Below are 21,729 nucleotides of genomic sequence, written 5' to 3' on the forward strand. Positions count from 1 at the left end.
TGGTGCCTAGTGTCTTCCCATGCTTTTTCTTTCCCCAATTTCCTAAATCAAAGCACCAAGGAAAAAAAACAAAAACAAAAACACCACACACAACGTGCAAGGCTCTCAGTCTATCATGCCAGGAAGAACTATTTTAAGAATTAATTTGTGCTCTGGGAGATCTGTTTAAATTATCCTCCCATCCTGTCCTAACCAAAGATTAAAGCAGCGAACTCCCAGTGTCTTAAGGAGAATACAAAAATTGAAGAACTGGAGCGTACAGGCTTCTCGACCATCCCCCCAGGCATGGGGCTGAGCGCGGCGAGAACATGGGGCCAAAGAGGATGAAGCTGCTGATCTGCCAGTATGCCAGGAGCCCACAAACCTTTGCCATTCTCAGCTGGAGCTGAGAGATCGCAACCAGACTTTCCCTTATGCCACCACTTTTTAACTATGCCTATCCTGTACAGCTGAGGAGATGTCCTCTTTTTCTGTCACTCGCTGCTTTTTTGACAGGGAAAGTTTTTACTTCATTCTGTCCTGGTAAGTGCAGTCAGATAGGAATACCCTCTAAAAAAACAGGCGTAACAAAGAAAATTAAGTCTTTAACTTTCTGCCTCTATAGAAGCACATAAAGCAGCTACCAAGAGAAATAAATTAATCAAGTTCAGACATGGTGAGAGCCCTGCAATTTTCCCCAAAGTCAATGGGAGTTACACCTACTTACAGCTGCTTTTTGCACCCCCCACCACCACTGCTTGCACACGCACAGCTGAAGCACACGCTGTACTCTGAAGTGTCCCTCCAAGAAAATGTCAGACAAAAAAAAAAATCCCTGAAAGTGCATGACAAAGTATGGAGCTGAAACCTACTTTTGCAATTTTATATCCATCTGCAGAGGGGCTCTTAAAGAGCCTTATCCCCTTCCTCTAGTGAGAAGGGGCCTCCGTCCCAACATCCTGCCCCCCACCACGCATGTAAGGGACAAGTTACAGGACAAACCTCTACAGCCTTCAGCAAGAGGTACAGGCTATTAAAAATAGCACAATTTCAGCTTCGCCCCCCCCAGCCTCCATACACAACGAGAAAGCAGACCTTGAACCCAGCTACACAGTACTTTCCTCCTGCCACTGACTGGTGACTCAGTTGACAATTTTAGGAATGCACATCAAGAAGATTAAAAAAAAAAATTTTTTTAAAATATCATACAATAAACACAGAGCCATACAATGCAAATCTGTATTTGTTTGAAATTGAGGAAAATAAGCATTACCTGTTCTTGTTGTTGGGCTTGTTTCCCTGATGCATTTTGCTCCTTGGCTGTAGTCATGCTCACCTATTTGTGCCCACTGCAGTGGCAAACAGGATTTTACAGTGTGTGTGTGTCTGTGTGTGTAAGCTTGTCTGTGTGTGTTCAGACATACACGCGCACACACACACACAAAGACTAAAGGGATGAGTAACTAGTCCATCACTTAATCACCAGCTGAGAAATTTCCCACCCCCACAAAAAGAAATAAATAAAAATGCAATGCAAAAAAGCACTAGTCTAGCTGTCTTCCCCCTTGAGCCTCTAAAATAAAAGCAGAAGCAGGAGCAGAGAGAAGGATGCTGTGGGGGCTTCTTCAATTAGCAACAGCCTCTGCAATCGTCACAGAAACAATGATAACTGCTTGGCAACCAGCAACTGGCAGCTCGGAGCCGGGAGGCAGCGATGTGGTCCTCGCTCCCCACCTCCACGGCGGCAGCCCGCGCCTTGCGCATGCACCCGCCGCCTCGCAGCACAATGTGCCGCTCGCTGGCGATGTGCAGAGCCGGAGAGCGGCAGTCAGCTCCCCTCCCGCAGCCAGGCGAGAGGGGCCGCAGGCACCCGGCGCTCAGGAATGAATTCCCTCATTCCCCACGATGCCGGCGCCGGGAGGCCCGCCGATGCGGACTTTCTGGCAGACGCGCTCTCGTCTTCTCCCAACTCGGGGAGGTTTCAGTGCCCCGGCAGCCCCTGGCTACGAAGGAAACCTGTGCCCAGGGCAGCCGCTGCCCCGCTGCCAGGGCACTGCTGGAGGATGCCGTGTGCGCTCGCTCCCAGGGAAGCAGGTTCCCACCGGTGGGACGCAGACAGCACCACTGCTCCCCAGGCAGCTGCTTGCCTCAGTGGCACGTTCACCAGGATGAAACATGCTCCCAGCCTCCCCCAGCCCCCTCCGTGTCCCTGATGCGACAGGGGCCACGTTGCATTTCTGCCACCGTGGCTGCCTCCTGTGCACTTGGAGCTGCCATGTAGGTCACGTTGCAGGGTGACACAGCGCGCTGCTGCTCCACTCCACGCTGCGAGCGAGCTCCCTGCAGACTCCCTGCCATCACAGAGATCTCTCCAACACGGCAGAGCACTCCAACAAGCCTTCCTAGCCTGCTCGCCCACCTTGCTGTCAGCATGGGGTGACACGGGCTGTGCCTGAGCAGGAGGCATAAAGCGAGTACCACTCTCCAGTAACCCTCAGGGGAACTTACGTAGTTGGACAAAACTTGCAGCAGTATGAAGGTTGTTCAGTATTTGCTCGGGACTGATGCAAGCTCTAGCTCACCTCAACATCAGGCAACATGAAACTGCCATGTTGCTGCTTTTCCCCTCCTCACCTCTTTCCCAGCACACCCAACATACTGGGTTGGATTGAGCCCATAGCTCGCCTCTGTGCACTCTGTAAAGGTAAATGTTTGCTCACTCACGTGATCCTGGGGTCTTGGCTGAGTCTGCAGATAACCAGCTAAGGAAAGGGAACATCACAGTATTTATCTGACAAGGAAGTCATTATGCCCCATTTGATCCTCAATTTGACAGCACAGATTTATCATACAAGGTCATATTCACCAGGAACATAACTCTGCTAGAGCCAATGTCTCCTTACACCTGGGATAAAGTTGATCCTTGGTTCAGGGACAGATCAACAGCAGGCCAAGTTTTCCTAGAGGTTATCTACTAGCCACTGCTCAGACCTAAGAATTTCTGCATTTTTATCACTATGTATCACATCAGTTCATAGAAACTACAACATAAAAGATTTGCAACATGGAATTGTGCTAGTAGGAAACTGGACAACCTTGCCTGGTCCCAGGTGTCAGGATCCAGGCAACAGCTCATTCAGGAAAAAAAAAGTGAGTAGCACCTCTCTAATAAGAAACAATAATCTACATTTAAATCTAACAGCCCGTGCCAACCTCTTGCTGAGTTATACTGTCCAAGCTTACATTGCAATTTCATCTCTTTAGTCCCAATAGCTTTAGTCACAATATTTTGTGTATGTTTATAGTGAGGTTATTCTTGCTCATACATTTTTCCCTAGACATCAGAACAGAATGTCTTTCAAGGTCTTTTATAAGTGGATCCGTTTGAATTTTCCAGTTGGCTTGGTCTATTTTTCTACCTGTTGTGGGTAGTAATGAAGGCTTGCTTTACTCCAAATTTTTGCTATTTTTCTTTCTAAGAGTAATTAAAATGAAACAAAACTGTATTTGGGGATTTTTTTACTTCTTTACAGTACATCCTGGAAATCTCTGCAAAGCAGATCTCTTTCAAAACATAGACCATTGACTGTGTCCCCAACCCCTCAGTAGTTACACTGGCAATCACTGAACATAACTGCACTCCTATTGAAAAGAAATATATTTGTACCTGTCTTTTTACCTTTCATGTCCTCCCCATGTGTATTCAATTCTTTCACAGTTAACAATCTAGAAGACACAGTTTTCACTAGTTTTCTGGAAACGACCACTCTACCTTACAATGTAGATTTTTTCCACTAAGCTTGTTGTTGGACACATAAGAATTACTAATTAGTCCAGCAGTTAGCTATGCAAATGCATATGGCTTAACACCTCATTACAGAGGTGCATTACGATACTGACTATTCTTGCTGCACCTCCCAGTATTTTGGCACAGCTACTCCGGTGTTACTGAAGTGACTTGATCTCTCTGCCTGGTGGTACCTCTCTGTCACCCCTGACCTGTGTGAGTAGTTTCATACTCTCAGAATGCCACGAGCTGCTGCTCACTGACAGGAGGAACATGGAAGCAGGGGACAGCCATGTCTTCCGGCTCTCTGCCACCATCCTTCCTCGATCAAAGGGGTTCAGAGGTTGCCAAACACCTCCTGGGGAGATGCTAGAGGAGGAAGCAGTGGCCACTGCCATTCAGAAATAGTCATTACTAACAGGCATAGAATAGTCTGCTCACATATTAGCAGGGCTGAGGCCACCCACCATGACCCATGTGTTATGGTAGGGTACCAACTTTATTGCTTGACTGAGACATCACTTATGAAAGGTTAATACATCCCTATCACAGAACAAGAATCACTATCTGCCAACCACAGCAGCTGGATTTATTTAGGGCATTTGCAGGAGGCACTGACAATAAGGATCATGGGAATACAACCTTCCTATCCATTGCACCCCACAGCACCCCAGATGATCACAGGGATACAGGCAGCACATTGTTCCTCCCTGCCAGGTTTGAAGATGCATCAGGCTGTTCATCCTCTACCACCCATCATTTGCAAGAGGTTTGTCTCCACTGGCTGCCTGGGCTATGTGCAGGGTCTGTCACCAGGCTTGCTCCCTGCCACACAGGCTGCACTCCCATCATGAGCAATGCTCCATTAATCCATGTAGTCCACACTGTGCCACCACTGAGACAGCTCAGGAGCACCACTGTGACCACAGACAGCTCTCCCTGTTAACCAAGATGCATGTTCAAAATGACAACTACAACCACTTGAATGGCATCCCCACACTTGACAGCAATTATCCCCTCCAGCATCATGGCAGGACAGACCCATTTACCTCCCATCAGGAGAGGAACCAGTGACAGGTGAAAGGAACTGTTCCCAGCTTCTCAACTCATCTTCACCCAGAGTGCTTCTTTCAACAAAATCATGCAGCGCTGCAGTAAGACAGATAATTTTTAATTACCTTGTAACAAAGTAATCACACATGTCTTACAGCCTTTCCTGTTAGAAGGGAAGTGCTTCATTCTCCTGAGACTGGCACAACAGGACTGTGGGCTGGGTTCATTCTCAAAATGCTATTTGGAGTTCTTGGAGGCCATCTCTACCACCACCACAAAGCTCCCTCATGATCAAAGACTGCTGCAGGCCTTGCACGCTGCAAATGGAAAATAGTGCCACAACGGCTCTGGAAGACAGGATGGACTAAAACCTTAAAAAGTCATTGCCATGAAGACCTACGAACTCTTAGGAGATAAAGCACAATAACTGTTGTTTATGACCATGCATTACAGCAATACATGCTAAGGAAAGAAGCAGTTTGCTATTGTTCCCAAACATTTTTAAGCAGATCAGTTTACTAAGACCATCCTTGATTTTGCCCCTCCGTGTAGATAGAGGTCTCTGCTGCTGGTGGATGCAGAGCAGCCCCTTCATGGGAAGAAGCAATGGCCTCTCAGGAGTCAGTGCTGAGCACTGCCTTCTCCTGCATGTTAGAGGCCAGATCCAACAGCAGCCTGTGCTCACAGGGAGCCTCACAGCTGCACAAGTCTGTTCATGGGAGTATAGACTAAGCAATGGCAGTAATAAGCCTACAACAGCAAAGGGTATAGCTATTGGATGCAGAATCCTTCTGCTTCTTTGAAACCTGGGGTTCAGGCTGTACCACGTTGGACTATTTATTCCCCCTTCATTACCACATCAAGGAAGTTGAAGCCAGCGGGCAGAGTGGGTACAAATGAATTCTACTTGATTAACTATACCTTTGCACAGTTTGCTAATGTCCTCCCCTGTCCAGATAAAGACCAGATCCCATGGAGAGATACGTATCTGAAATTTTCAGTGGGTCTAAACCATTAGTACCTGGGGTGCGGTAACGTGCTACCTCCAGCAGAACAACACCACAACATCTGCTTTTGTACAGCCAGTCCCTCTGAGTTTCACACTCAGTTCCCATTGGTTCGGCTCTTTTACTGTCAGTTCAGGAAGGACACATGCCCAGGAAAGCACATACTCTAGCAAGCTATGACAATGGAAAAAACTACTCACAGGTAGGTTACAAAGGAGAAGTCCTAAGGGCTACAGGTTTTTTAGAATACAGTGTTATGGAGGTAGTAGATGTTAGTAAAATAACTTGGGAAGAGAGACAGTCTGCCAGCACAGACCAGACATCCACTGCAAGCAAGGTGAGATCAGCCTTTAAAAATGTTGGTAGTCATGGATTTTAGCATTCGGTTATTTGAAAGGTGATGGATGTAGCTTAGATCAAAACAGACCCACAGGATGCAAGTGCTCAGTATGCATCAGTGCTGCTTTCCAGGGGGGAAGACAGCAAAGTGGGGACACAAGGCTGACAGCTCCTGGCAGCTCCTGCAGCAACTATCTGAGAAGAAGGTCTACCTGACTCATGCTCTTCTAAGACCAGTGACACAGTCCCCAAAAGATAAAACTATTTAATCTCTAAGTCTGATTTAATACATTTGCAGCTGCCCTACTGCCCGACCATTCCAGCTTTCCTAGAAAATTTTGAAGAGGAACAAGAGGGAAGGGTCTGTACAAAGCAGGTTGTGCATGGTGGCATCTTCATGGTCCTGCAGATGTTCCAAGGCATGCTGGTGACCAATTCACTCTCCTCAGTGCCAGTGCCAACTTTTCATACACACAAAGAGCAATGGCACAGCCTCTCTTCATTCTGCACCTCTATGGCCCAGATGGAGTAAGTCAGGGGGATCTGTGCTCCTCCACTGTAGATCTTTCTGGAGATTAAGCACTCCCCATATAGGGAAGGCCAGAGCAGAATAGAAAGCTGTAAAACCATGAGGGTGGCATGGTTAAAAACTCTCTTTAGAGGAGTTTATGCTTTTAGATGCTGCAAAAGCAGCCAGACATCCTGGCTGTTCAATCTGGAGATCTCTGTTCTGTGCTCATCTGAATAAGCTTTGGAGAGGGAGAATTTAATTCTGTTTTGTTCTGAAAGCACAGTTTGTGCCCTGCCCCTCTCCAAGAATGTGACAACAGTAATATCACATTATTGCACAGCAATGTCCCCAGTCAGAATTGGGAATTGGAAGCACTTAGACGTTAGATCAGCTGACATCAGCCCTAGTCCTACAAAGGCTGCAGAGCATCTCTACTGCTTACACACCATCCCCAGCACTGCTTCTCCACTTTGTTACTATTAGAAGACCACAAAAACAGTTAATCTTGTTCCAAATTAATCCCTGACTTCTCAGTTTGTCAAAGAGCATCCTCAAAATAATTTTATTATAAATGGGGAAAAAGCTTTGGCCTTTAAGGATATGTACTATGTACTAATTAGCTCTATCTTGCACCACCCCTGCTACTGTCGCCCCTCTCCGGTTGTCTCCAACATGTTAGTTCTGCCAAAGGTTAGTCACAGGGGTCTCTATGTCCAGTTCAGAGGCTCTACTGGGGACCTCTGCAGCTTGGTGATCCACTTGGATGATTTTTCAGATCAAAAGTTCTGTGTACATGCTAAAGGCAATAATAAATTATGAATACAGTTACAGATAAAAATATATTGCATTTCCACTGCCCATGACCAAGATCATTAAGAAAGCAATTTGGTGTTGTATTTTCATTTAACAGATCAAATCTAGTTTATTTAGCCAATGTCATTAACTAGTTATTTGCATGAATATCTGTTCCTACAGGGGATACACTTCAAAATGTTTCTACAAGCTTGAGAACTGATGTTTGAAACAGCAGGTACATGCAGCAGAGGACACAGAGACAATGGGCAGTGCAAGAACGATTTGTGGCAAGAACGACTGTGTAACAGTCCTGTATTTGCACATTACCAAAACTTTGCTAAGTTACTTTTTAAAAACAAACAAACAAACAAACAAACAAACACTTGATAAGGTAGTTTAAAGTGGTTATAATAGTTTTATTTGAAGCACTGTATTCTGCCACTTCCTGTTTCTTGCTGCAGCTTTCAGTTCCAGAACTCCACAGTTCATGGTAAACAAATAACACAACAGTAGGATGCAAACTGTGAAGGAGTCTGCTTGCTCATGCGCAGCTCGAGCTATTTTGCATAGCACTTTCCTGCGTAAATTGGAGCGTGACTCTGGGGACACAGCAGGTACTTGTGCCCTTCTCGCCTCTGGATTATGTTTCCACTTTGATTTGCTCATCCTAAAGATCAAGTGTGTGTACTGATAGTCAGACTTCCCTATTTAAGTGGATTATATTTTTCAGAAACATTACTTTTGATCCACTGTGGGGTTATTTTTTGAGTCAGCATATGTATTTTAATACATCATTCCAGCCTCAAAGGCACATGATTAGCAGTGCCATAGTTGTTTGGCACAGTGTTATCCCTGCAAAGAATACGGACCATACCACTGGCTTTCTTCTTCTTCTCTGCCTGTTCCTGCTGGTGTGACCTTGGCAGCTGTAACGCAACAGATGCCTCTTTCTCACTTGTTTATCTGTGCGAGAGAGACTTCTGAGGCCCCAACTTCAGTGCCAGCTGTGAATCATCTCCAAATTGGTTTTTCAAAGTTTGCCTCCTCACAGTCTGGCTTAGTATTTCTGCTCCCCGCGATCTTAGGGATCAATCTTCACTGACATTTCTCTCCTCTCCTCTGGTTATTTCTGGGTAGCAGCTGAATCCCTTCCTTATTGATTCAGTATGGGCTCTTTTTGACTGTTGTTTTAGGAGTGGAAGGATTTATTTCTTTGTTCCCTACTTTTTTCTCTCTTTATTTAAACATAAGTTTTACAGAATAGCCACAATATATATTTTGTAACTGAAATATCCAGGTCAGAAAATATAAAAGAGACCACCAGTGATGAGAAAAGAGAACAAAATAACCCCCCCCAATTACTGTCAAACAGAGAAAACCCATCTTCAAAACAGCTGCAAACATATTAGGCTATTTAGCAGCCTACTGCTTTGGAAAGGGAGAGCCTGATCTTCATTTTTAGCTGTAACAGTGATTTATAGGATGAATAAATGATCTGCATATAAGATGATGACTGGTTTAAATGTAAATGTTGTGAAAGACTTCTTATGTAAGCACATACAATTGCCTGAGAGATCTTCATACATAAAAGCCACAGCTGGAGCAAGTGGCTTTTTAAGCATTTGTTTTATGAAGTACACTTTTCATTGCAATGGCTGTTATTTTTCATTTACTTTTATATCAGCTTTAACCAAAAAAAGAGAGAAAGAATACTTGAACTATACGGCACGATCTGTACATTTTCAATAGTGAGGATATGTAAAATACTGACACTCTTCAAGCAGATAGATGCACATAACATACATCTTAAAGATGTCATATTTAGTTGGAAAATATACCACGACAACTGATGACGTCTCACAAGTGATGCAGACATAAGGACCAAATGTCCTCAGCTTCTGAATGTAAAACCTGACAGGTGGCTGAACTGGATGGCCCATCGTACACCATGGTAGCCTCGTGGTTAAATTATCACAAATGTTCCCAAACAACACCAAGAGGGGCAAAGGTGTCAGCTCTGGCACCTGCACTAGTGTTTTCACTGGCCTTTACTGCATCCCCAAAATGCTCACTGGAGCTGGATGGCTTGTGGTGGTCACTGCCCTCAACTACTGGTGAGGACCGTGATGGCTGTGACTGTTTGTATATTAGTGTGTTTTTTCTCAAGTGTTTCTAGATCTCTTGGGATTAAATCTGTTATGGTAAACATATGTTGCTGTATTCCTACTAGCTCTACGGTAGATAAGCTTTTCCATCACCCCAAAATAGCCTTTTCAAGAGTCTGAACAATGAAGACACTGCAGACACTTGTCTCATCTAAAAGAGGCACAAAGGGATCCAAGACCCTTCATGTCTGCTTCACATCTTCATTTCTAGAGAAGGCAAACCCACAATATTTCCAGATTCCTGTACTCAAGTCTTTGAATGTGTAAGGAAGAGGCAGAAAACAACACTTGGGCATAACCACTTCACTGGATGGATGAAACAAATGGTGCACAGATTCATGTCACTTCGCTCACTTTCCCCCTCCGTGCCACCGTAGGCCCCTAGCGTTCACCCCTCTGGATTGCAGGTCTGGCACGGTACATGTACTAAAGCAGAGAACACCTAAAACTTCTTATCAGTATTCTGAATGCCCTCTAATGGAAATGCTGTTTATGGGAAATGGGCCAATTGGAAAAGCCTACCCAGCATCCCTAACACAGAGGTAAAGAGGTAAAGAGAAAGGGGATAAACAGAGTTGACTTATTACTAGTGCAACTTTAATAGTCCACTTTCCTTGAGATGAAGCAAACAGAAACCAGAACAATGCCTTGCTCTAAGTTTAAAAAACTGACCAGCAGTTTTGATGTGCCACTTGGAGCACCTTTGAGAGGTTTTGTTTTCAGCAGATGAGAGGTGCTTTTTGAAAGAGTGCTAGCACTGTCTCTGGTTTAGCTGCCTCAGTGAGGTACTCTTCAATTCTGAGAATACTGCACCAAACCAGATTCCCAACTTACCTGAAGTCAGATGACACAGTAAAGAAAGTAGAAATCTTGCTGAATGATATGCAAACACATAAAATACATAACTGCCTGAATACAAACTTAAATAGCGTAAGTAATTCAAGTAATGTAGCGGCAAAGTCTTGTACCCACCCATTTATTTGACCTGCTTGTAACACAAGAGAATTGGTGCAGAAGGATGCATAAGATTTATACATCCTATACATCTTACTGAGTTCTGGAGAAGAGTAGGGCTCTGGGCACAGCATAAAACCTCTAAAAGGAAATAAGACATCCTTTACTTAGCATTGATAATGTTCATTAATTACAGAGACATAACAAGTATTCAGCAATGCCACCTCAGGCACTCAGGCAGAGCTGGTGCGAGGGCAGCTTGCACAGTGACTGGTGTGCTGCAGAGGAGGTGTGAAAGCCCTCACATCTCTACTTGAAATGACAAAGAATGCCTCAACTTTGCCCCCACCTGTCCATATTGGAAGCAAGAACAAGGTTTTAAAAGTCTGCAACTGTCAGCGGCACAAGAGCAGCAGCAGCAGAGGTGGGATGTCCAAAATGTACAGGGAGCATAAAAAGTCTCTTGCCAGGGTTCAAGACTACTCCCTGTGTCTTCCCACCCAAAATGTTTGCTCCTTTGAGGTCTAACAGCCAGGCAGAGGAAGGGTGAAGCAGCAAGAGTAAGTGGTAGTGATCGGGGTACATGTAATTGCTCTGGATGTCTAAGTGCTGCCATAGGGTCCCAGGAGTGGTAAGCAGTATTCATAAAGGACTGAGGACTTCTGCTTAACACACATTGATTCAACATGACTTTGAGATTGTCTCACTACATTTGCAGGGCTTCACTATTTTTTTGTGAATATGAATAAAATACAGCCTCCCCAAAACATTACAGATAGTGTGATGTAGCTAATCATACCTTCCCCACACACAACTCAGATCAACAAATGCATCCTTTCTATTGCACTCACCAGGTGAGTTTGTCTTCAGTAACACAGTTTTCACTATATTATTATTTGATATGCTATCTGTGACCTTTCCATTTTACCATATTCTGGAGACAGCATAGAAGAAATAATGACACAAACATTTCAAAGTAGCCTACAGCTGCATAAATGAGCATGTCTGAAAAAAAAAAAAAAAAAAAAAAGAAAAAAAAAATCCGTGATTTCTTTTAGTTTAGAAAACAGCACAAGGATTGGAATTTGAGATATCTGGAGACTAATGGAAAGTTCCATAACACTGCTAGGCAACCCCTAGGCAAATCCTAGGAGCTAAAAAAATGCTATGCAAGAATGTGTATTTTTCCTCCTAAATGCATATCCCTTAGGAAACCATGCAAGTATGAAATTTGCGCTTGAGTGTGATAAAGTGTACTAGACAGAACCATACGCTTGTCACAAATATCTAATGCTAGTCTCATTCACATACTTCTCAAACTGTATGTAATTACACACATATACTATGCTCATCATACATGTACAACATCAGATCATATGTACATCACAGATACAAGTGGCACATGTGATTGCCTACATATGCTGTAGCACAACATCAATGTCCACAAAGAGACAAAAGCTAAGGCCAAACCTGTTTCCAGTTGTCAGCCAAGACTTCTGTTATCCCACTCTATGGTCTAGTTACAAGAAGAGATGGCAGAAGGACTTAAACCCCACCTGCTAAATGTCAGCAGTAGGAGGCAGTAGCAGATCAATACCTTGTGCTTGGATCAGGCTTTGTTGTAAACAGTGTGTTCTGAAAGCCCTGGGTCGTTGCCCAGCTCTACCTGTGAAATATCTGCAACTGCAATGTGTTGCATTTGGAAGGCTTACAAAGTCTCACCTTCATACATGAACTGACACTGGAAAAAAGTTACAACACCCAATCACTGCATGCTCTGTTGAGCACATCAGACCTTTTAAAACAAGAAGGGGCAGATTTCAGCACACTCGAGAATATTATCAGCCTTTTATTGCAAATATCACCCAAAGATAGTCTTTTGAACATTTTTTTCCAGGGATAATAAGGCAGGTTAGGGCTTATATTTATTCATGGAATCATCAGTCTTTTCATTTCGACTGTTCTATTCTATAGATCAAGACTTCTGCTGGTGTGGGAAGTGGCTGCAGAATGGGACATTTAAAGGCTTAAGCTGCAAGAGCTTGGAAGAGCAGATATAGAAGTTGTCCAGTGGGGGAAAAAAAAAAAAATCAATTCCATCTGCCTTATAAAGCAATCCAGAGCACTGAATAGTTGGTTAACTACTTTTCACCTTGTGTTGTAGTTTGGTGATATCAGAACAAGCAACAGCTACTCTGAAAGGATTAATACCAGGAGAAAGCATAATAGATTGATGGGAAAAGTATACACATCAGGCTTGCCAGTAAGTCTGAGCTCAGCATGAAAGGGAAACTAAGGTATAAAGCTTTAACGGACAGGATTCTTCAACAGTATTTCACCTGATTGCTTTGCCCCTTCCAGTCATCAAAGAAAAGTCAAAGTAAATGGAAAAATTCTAACCAACAGATCAGGCTTTTAATTACATCCAGAAATTAAGTCAAGAAACAAGCTTTCTGAAACAGACTAATCTATTTTCAACATTGTTTTTCCCCTTCATAAATGCCAGAGACAGCCTGCAGGCAATTAAAAGTTACAAAACCAGCCGAATAGTCAGCTATAGTCTTGAAAGGATGCTTTCATTTTGGTATTTTATTCAAATTGATTTCACTTCAGATAGTATTGGCAGCAGAATGACATACACCTGACTCAATAGTTCATCTTACCAGTTAGGTACTAGCCTTAGATTGTTGGACCTATGTGGTAGTTGTAGAAGGCAAATAAATATTCATTTGTAGTCCATCCAGCATTACATTTTAATGCTTTCTTATCAACGGGTTCATTAGGATGGCATGAATTGTAATAAAAATGAACTCTTTGGTATCTCATTGCTAAATAAACTCTGCAGTATAATTTTCTTTGGTACAGATATATTCCTTAGCAACACAGTGAGAAGATTCAAGCAGTCCCTTACAGAAACCTTTTTTAAAGATTAAAATTTCTCCCCAATAATAGTATGGCATGTTAACAGAAGGTAACATTAACACAGATGGTAGAATAAACCCTTAGAATACATGTAGACCTTTGCTGAAGGAGTAGAGCCCACACTGTGTTGTGGAGCATGGTACCAGAACGCCACTTCACTTCATCTTTCTTTCCATGAGGAAAACGGGGTAGTTAATCTACCTGGGATGAATCCTTTTCCAGGAGACAGAAACTTAAGTATATTAATCAGATTTTGCACTGTAAATGAGGTTTAAATTTCTATAATCAAAGATGCCTGATTTCTTTAAAACTGATAGAGCTTCCATCCTGGCAAAATCCTATGCATCTTCTTCTTCCAGGCACTAAAGATCCTTGACATTACTCTGGCTCTGTAAAGTGTCTATAAGTGGCTTTAAGTGCAATGCACATCAATTTTAAAGCCTCCTTACACAGTCAGAAGCGTATAAACGAAAATACATTTTTGTGTGCTGAAGTCAAAACCAAAAAGCATCTATTCATAAAATAGTCCTGTGGTAGAGTTGCATGCAATCAATATAGTCAACATATTAGAAATTCATTGTAATGAAACTAAATAAAAGTACACTTATTTCTTTTTAAATTATTTGTGTTACAGCAGCACCCAGGAGCTGCACTGCCCAGGGTTCCCTGTGTTTTGGGCTAGAGATGTTTCCAACAGAACAACAGACCCTGCTGAAAATAACTTACAATCCAAAAAGAATATTCTGCCTGCCATCTGCCCAGCATGCTGCTGCCTATTCCTACAGAGACCGTTTTTACTATTAGTGAGTTTTTCTGTCCACACAGGACAGACATTTCTTTTTTCAGTACTCACTTCTAAGGTACCCTGTTAAAAGACTCTTTCTGTGTGTGTAGCGTTGCATCTCTCTCCATCCTTTCATAGACTTTTTCAAAGTACCCTTCCTAGATACAAAAAGCTTGGACAGTTCACATCATCATTCAGTAGCTTTCGCTGATGTCACATCTCCATTTGGGTTGAGCAGAATGTAAAAGATGCAGTTCCCTGCACAAGTCTCCAGCCTCTGTCATTTCTCCATCAGCTGTTGAGATTTGATGCAACCTCCACTGAACACAACATTGTGTTTCTACTTGCAGGGCTGGGCTTGGACACCAAGACCACAGACTTGCTGGGGGCTGGGACCTGGGCTTTACCCTGCAGCTCAGCATTACAGAAATGGACAGCTTTGTGCTAAGTACCAGGACGTAATTCAAAGTACAAGGCTTTTTTCCTTTTGTACAGTGTACATTTAAAGAATCATTCATGGATAAGACTCTTGATCCATACATAGTGGGACACAATGGTGTATTTACAGTCCAGAATCCATTACAGTTAATATTGCACTATTTACACTCATCTGCCATAAATCTAATGCTGTTGTTAGGGCTGTACCATTTAATGTACTCTAGGAACGCCCTTCAAGCCAGTATCAATTACATTTGTAAGTAAACTAATGCTTTGGGTTAAACAAAGTGAAAACACACTCTGAGAAATTTAGTACTTTGTATCTGCAGTTATTCTAAGTGAACCTTGCATTTTATTCAATTAAGTACCACAGAACATTAAAATGATCCAGAAAACATTAAATGAAAACATTGATTCTACAATAATAACGTTGGATGAGCCATGAACTGCTACCAGTAACATAATCATGACGCATCAAACTCGATTACAACTTCAAAATAGTCCTTTAATTTGACAGTAATTATTTGATGTTATTTTCAACTTGACTCTTTTGCCACTGACATTTGCACAAAGCTGTCTCTAATTTAAAGGCTGGTATTTTCTGACCTCAGTCTAGTCACCTGGCACACAAACTACTAGGTAGCATGAATCTTCTAGAATAGTATGTGTTCTCATCCTCTTCCTCTTTGACATTACAGTTTGCAAGACTAGATCCTGCAGGCATGTCAAGCTGCATGCTTTGTACCAAACCCAGACATTCATATTTCTTTGTATTTTACAGTCCTATGGGTCCCTGATGATGGTCTGCATTGGCCAGTCTAAACCTTACTGAACTCCGAAAGGTTTCAAAGGGAATGTCTTTGACTCCTTTCCCTTCTGTACTAAAAAACCAACCAATTCAAAACCCAATGAAAGCCCAAACCTCTACGTTTAAAAATGAGATACAGGAAGAAAGAACTTCCAACCTAATCCATTGTGCCATCATGGACATTTGATATAACAAGTATTTTTTGCAATACAGCGTACATAATGGGTATGACTTTATCAGATGTATTATTCCAGTCTCAGGACGATAGTTTAAAAGGTAATACCAATTCTCATTAGATCCACAGCATAGCTCTTAAAATGTCACTTTCCCCTTACAGATCAGGAGTCTTTCAGGCAGCCTTCTTTATAATTATGTTTATTATCAGCATCAATTTCCATTTCACCATTCAACTCAGAGGAAGAGCAGATGCCTTTCAACATTTACAAGGTAAACTGACAATAATTGCTTTACCCACTATGGAAACACAGCCAGTGCTGGGGTGAAGTGAAGCAGCTCTTTCCAAATCACAACAACCCCTAATGACAAGTTAGTCAGCAACTAAGAAAGAGCACCAGCCAGTTTTTTTTTTTTTCCAGGATCTCCTTGAGTTATCAACCTTTTACTCAGGGCTAAACTACACTTGCAAAGAGGGAAAGTATTTATGATAAAGGATAGTGCTTACAGGCAGGTTTGGAGAGGTTGCTAGAAGGTGCAACTAAATCTTCAGGAAAGAATGATGTACAGAGATTGCTTTAAACTCCTCACTCAGCGAGGCATGTGAGAAGCCCAAATTCTATTAAGAAGAAGAAAACAATCAATTTCTGGCCTTCCTGAAGAAAGGGAAAAGCTTGACTTCATTAACACAAAAAGTGCAAAACCCAGAAGAGAGATAGAGGCCCAAAACTGCGTTCCTTTTTAAAATGCCAATACCCGTCTTTATTTTAGATGCCGATACTCTTTTTCTTTTCTTTTTAGTATGGATTATTGCTTCTTGAACATTCAGGTTTGACAGTACAGCAGCTTGTCTACCCAAACATTTAGCAAACTTGACAGTACTTAGCTCTAATAACTTCAAAGCCTGAGAAAGCACAGGAACATCATCATTTCACGCATCAGATCTGTTTAAGAACAGATACAAAGTACTGTTCACAAGCTGTAACAGAAAAAATATTGTCCCAGCAATAAAACCATGGAATGGAAAAATCATAGATATATTACCCATTTTCAAGTTTCATGAAAAAAACAATCAAAAGTGAACAAGATTTTGGTCACGCTGCTTCCACTGGAGAAACTCTAAAGGAAAAATAGTTTAACATAGGGTAAAGAAATTATACATTTTCTCATCAGCTTGAAAAAGACCACCTAGTCAAAAATGAATTTAAACTAGTTTTCAATATGTAAAATGTAAAGGTTTTGTCTGGTTTTGTAGTTAGTTTTGCTATTGTTATCTGTGATACAACAATACTAAATTGAATGAGTGCATCAATCTGTCAAATATTGTAATAAAATAGGAGCCTCCAAGTACAGCCACCTTACAGGTGAGGACATTTCTGAATGAAGGATATCTCTGCATCAGCAGGCAAGATAAAAATCACAAAATACATTACATTGGATCAAACTGATGAGCAGTTCAGCGCAGCTCATAGTATGACAGCCAGAATCAGCCAGAGTAAAGTGCAAAAAGACTGTCACAAACCTGCTTAACGGCACAAATTTTCTGTTGTTAAGAGATAGTAATATTCCAGGAGTTCTTTTATCTTTATATCTTTTAATCTTTATGCTTATAATTGTGAATGCTTTTTGTTTGTGTAAACACAGGAGCACAGAGATCACCTGACTAGAAAGTACAAGCGGCTGAATCAATTATGTAAAAAGCATAATTAATTCCAGGAAGCATAAAAACCTGGAATGATGCTGGGCTTCCAGCTCCACTTATATCTTCATCCCTAATGTTTAGAATTTGACTTAAGTCATGGAGTTTCACTATTTCTCCTAAAGTGTGCTACTGCTAATCAGAACAGCAGTATTCTTAGTTTTGATACAAGTTTCCATATTCTTCCCAAACCTGGAAGAATCCTTCTCTTGACACCTTCTCATGGCAACAAGCTCCATGGGTGAAAATAATGTTTTTGTATTCAGTTGTATTCAACTCAAACACTGGAAGTGTCAGGCCTTCCACTTGTTCAGTCAGTGGCTTCTGGTTTCCCTTCTCCAGATCATGCCTTGCAGCAGAACTTCAAGTCATGCAGGGAAATATTTGGAGGAAGTGGGTAAGAAGGAAAACTATTTAGCAAGAGTCTGAGTGGAATATCTCACTGCTCTGGTTTCTGCTACCCCGTTTTCTTCCTCCCTGTAGCTTCTTGTGTATCTGTTTAACAATGGTCACAGCCATTTGTCCATCTGCATGTGAAGAAGGGGAAAAGATGTCCTGATAACCTGTTTAGACCCACCCCCTTCCTCCATCTTTTTCTATTGTGAGAGAAGAGGGCTCCAAACTTGCAGGTGCCTTAGCCCTATGCTCCACACACATCCCTTCCTTCTCCTACCCTAAGGTTATTTTGTACGTGCCCAAGCAGAAATATACCTCTTACTGCTTGACTACTGAATCACTGTTTAGTTTTATTTGCTCAACAACCTGGTATGTCCTTCTACAGGACACCATTCATTTCTGCCCGACTCCTTCAGACCACAACACCTCCCACTCACTCAATTCCCCCCATCCCAGGACCTTCCTAACCCTTGGCACAGGTCCATTTGCTGCATCCCTCTTTTGCAATCACCCTTGGTTCCCCCAGGCTTCCTTATCACCCTAGGGACAGAGAGTGGTATGACACATTTACCTCTCCACAGTGCCCTCAGCTCCTCATTCATCATTCTTCATTATCCTCATGCATGGGGTAAAATTGGGGATGCTAATTCCTGGCAGGACACTTGCATTTCATGGGCTAGATCTGGTCCACAGGTTGACAGCTGAAGAGCCCTGTGTAGCAGTTTGATATCCTCTTTGTGGTCTCTTTCCCAAAACTAAATAAACCCAGTATTTAACTAGATTTAACACAACCCCTATGCGTTAAGACTTGCTCAAGCCTCAAAACATGATCATCAGCCATCTCTGAGCCCAGCCCTGCATGCAGAGTTCCCAATGCAGCTACAGTGCTTACTTATATAATTATATTTATATAATTACATTACAATTACCCTCTGTATTATCCTCCATCCCATTTTTTATGCATTTTAACATCTTATTTGCATTTTGTTAATTCCTTTTTTTCCTGAATCCTGCTAAGCTCCTGGCCTCAGTGATGTATTGTGGTGATGTAGCTCCAGAGGTGCACTGTCATTCAAGCAATTACTGTTGTCCATTATCAACTAATTTCCATTGTCTGTAGAAAAACTCAAGGTCACACTATTCCACTGCAGCTTTGGGCTGATCACCCAAAAGAGTATGCCACTAATAATTACTATTTAAATGCTAGAATAGATGAATAGCAAACACATTAACAGTGGTTCAAATATGAAGATTATGCTAGAGGAGGAGATTACCACAATGCCAGATCCCTGAAGGTGCTGAGTACTTATAATTCTTGTTTTCATTCCTGCTGAGTCAGTGCAGGAGGGCTGTTCAAGACAGAGAACTGCAGTGGAGGCATGCATGAAAAGTGTACTCCCCTTACACCGTGGGTCAGATCCTACAGTGTCATGGTCTGACTATAGTTATATCTGCTTTGAATGAAAATCTCACCTGCAAGAAACTGTTACAGCTTTTTCTGTCTGCAAAAGAAAGGAATACCCCCTGAGAAAGAAATGCACATAGCCAAAAGCTGGAGGGGGGGGGAATGTCCCTCCAGTCCCCATCTTCCAGTCCGCATCTTCCAGTCCCCATCTGGTGCCTCGGGACACAGAAGGGTGGACATAACATTAAATTCTATCACTTTGAAACGTGAGGAGACAAGCAGAATATCACACACAGGATAGGGATGGATGCTGCCCATCACTGTGGCTTCTGGGGGCTCCCGTCTCCAAACAAGTGTGGGAAGCCTCTCTGGGAAAGGAGCCCACCTCAGGGAGAAATGTTGAAACTATCATGCTGCATTCTTCATCTTCTGTTAAATAGTTCCTGGCACTACATTCAGCTGTGCTTGAAACAATCCAGTTTACCAACATTAATACTTATGAGACATCACCCCCGACAGAGCCGAGCTCCTTTTGAATAAGGAACTGTGTCTGAAGGGCAGCCTCTGCTAACAGTAGACATAAGATTTTACACAGACTAAAGGTTATCATGCACATCCTTGAATGGCTTGTCATGCGCCTGGCCCTTACTGAACCTGAACTGTGGCACAAGGAAGGACAAGATTTCCACCTTTTTCCTCCACAATATTTTAAGTCTAATGTTCAAAACAACGCAAAAGTTGCACAAGAATGTGTAAGAGACCACCTAACGCTAGTCAACAGTGCACAATGCATGTTCGCTCTCACTCCCCGGTTCTTATTCCTCTGCAATGTTACTGACACTATTTGCTCTTCCTGAGCTAATTTTTAAGGAGATAATGTGCGTTTATTAAGTAGATCAATATTTTGCATTCTATGCTTTCAGTAAAGTCAGATAAATTATAGACTTTGCTTGACATTTATCTTCTGGTGCAATAATGTGTTTCAGAAACTCAAGTAAATTTATAAGCCAAGAACTCCCCTTTCTCGAGTCCAAGAAAACAATCCTCCATCATGTGCTTGCAGAAGTGAAACGTATTTCTCCCGTATGTTCTATTCTTACCAAGAATTGCAGAGACACTGGATTTTTTCATGAGCATTGCATATATATAGCAACTGCATTAGCCCCTCTACCCAATCCTCTTGAATCACCCCATCCTTGGAGATGGATTGAAAAATATCTGCCAAAGCTTTCAATTCTATTTGCTGCTTCCATCTCAGTTCTCAGATGTAACTCATCAGGACCTAGTGCCTTGTCAACTTTTAACAGCTCTAATTGCCTAACTATCTGCTCTGGAATAACCATAAAACCTTTCAGCATTTCGTATTGCCCCCAGGAAAATGTATTCTAGTCTTTTCTTAATACTAATAGCAAAGAACTTGTGGAGGCTCTTTGCAATGACAACCTCATCTGTCACTCCCTACTTCATGTCTCTTAATGCCCTCATTGACCTCTGTATTGCTACATTGTTTGTGTGATATTTAAGGACATTGTTGTTGTTTATCCATAATTCAGTTACTGTCTAATTGGCCCAGCTTAATTTTTGGATTAATTTTTCTTTTCTCTATGCAGATTTTTAAAAATTAAGAAAAAAAAACAACCTTTTTTTTTTTTCTGACAACGATGTAACAAGACTGAGCTGCATTGAAAGAGGATCTAAAATGTTTTTAAAGGAAAGGCATAATTAAACATTCCCTCACTCTCTTTATACATGTGCACACACATACTCATTTCAGAATTTGTTTTGGATGTCTTCTAGTTTAGATAGGTAATTTTCTTAATTTAAATCTCCAGCATATTGGGATGTTTACAAGGGGAAGAGGAAATAATTTGAAATAAAAACCTATGAGTGTTTACATCCAAATCTTCTGAGTCTCTGATATGTCTGATCCTTGTATTCATCTCTACAGAAAGGACTGAAAACACTGAAAGGAACCTGCTCTCAGCAGAGACTCTTAGGGCCAGAAGGGAAGTTAAAATAAAATGAGGATGACACCCCTTATCTTCTATGTCATCTTTCCCAGCAATTCATTTTTTCCCTACTGCTTTTTCCCCATATACTACACAGACTCTTCTGAGCAACAGGCTAAACTATCCATCATACATGACCAGCTCAAGTGCCTTATTGCTGGTGCCAGTTTCCCCATTCTTTGTATGTATTTTCAATACATTTTCTCATATATCTTCCCTTTTGACGTAATATTACCTCTGTTTTCTCTGCTGAAACCTAAATCCACAGTCTGCTCTGTGCGTTGGGTTAATCAGCCAATACAAATTCTTTTAATCCAGACTCACAAACCAGTTCCCCTTCATCTTCAGTCACTACTATTTTTTGTATATTCAAACATCTCCTTGGTAGCAAAGCGCACAGACCAGGAGCAGTCAAACAGAGGGGAGACATTCCCATGTCCCACATGTGTGTGACCTGGTCCAAAGAGGCATTCAGCTTTTGGGGAGTAATACCACATGGCAAAA

General features: G+C 42.1%; 1 protein-coding gene across 2 annotated transcripts in view; it reads right to left on the reverse strand.

Moving 5' to 3' along the window:
- The window catches only part of DPP6 (dipeptidyl peptidase like 6), a 327,308-nt gene that overhangs the window by 262,320 nt on the left and 43,259 nt on the right, over positions 1–21,729 (reverse strand). The window contains exon 1 of one of the 2 annotated variants that reach the window (XM_026841733.1): positions 1,253–1,964. The exons of the other annotated variant lie outside the window; for it this stretch is intronic. Coding sequence (XP_026697534.1) covers positions 1,253–1,309 — 57 coding nt within the window. The 5' untranslated portion in view covers positions 1,310–1,964. Of the gene's footprint in view, positions 1–1,252; positions 1,965–21,729 lie in introns of those variants that run through there. 2 annotated transcript variants of the gene reach the window in all.

This window comes from Athene cunicularia, assembly GCF_003259725.1.
Source record: "Athene cunicularia isolate RWA chromosome 2 unlocalized genomic scaffold, athCun1 chr2_part1, whole genome shotgun sequence".
Lineage (NCBI taxonomy): Eukaryota > Metazoa > Chordata > Aves > Strigiformes > Strigidae > Athene > Athene cunicularia.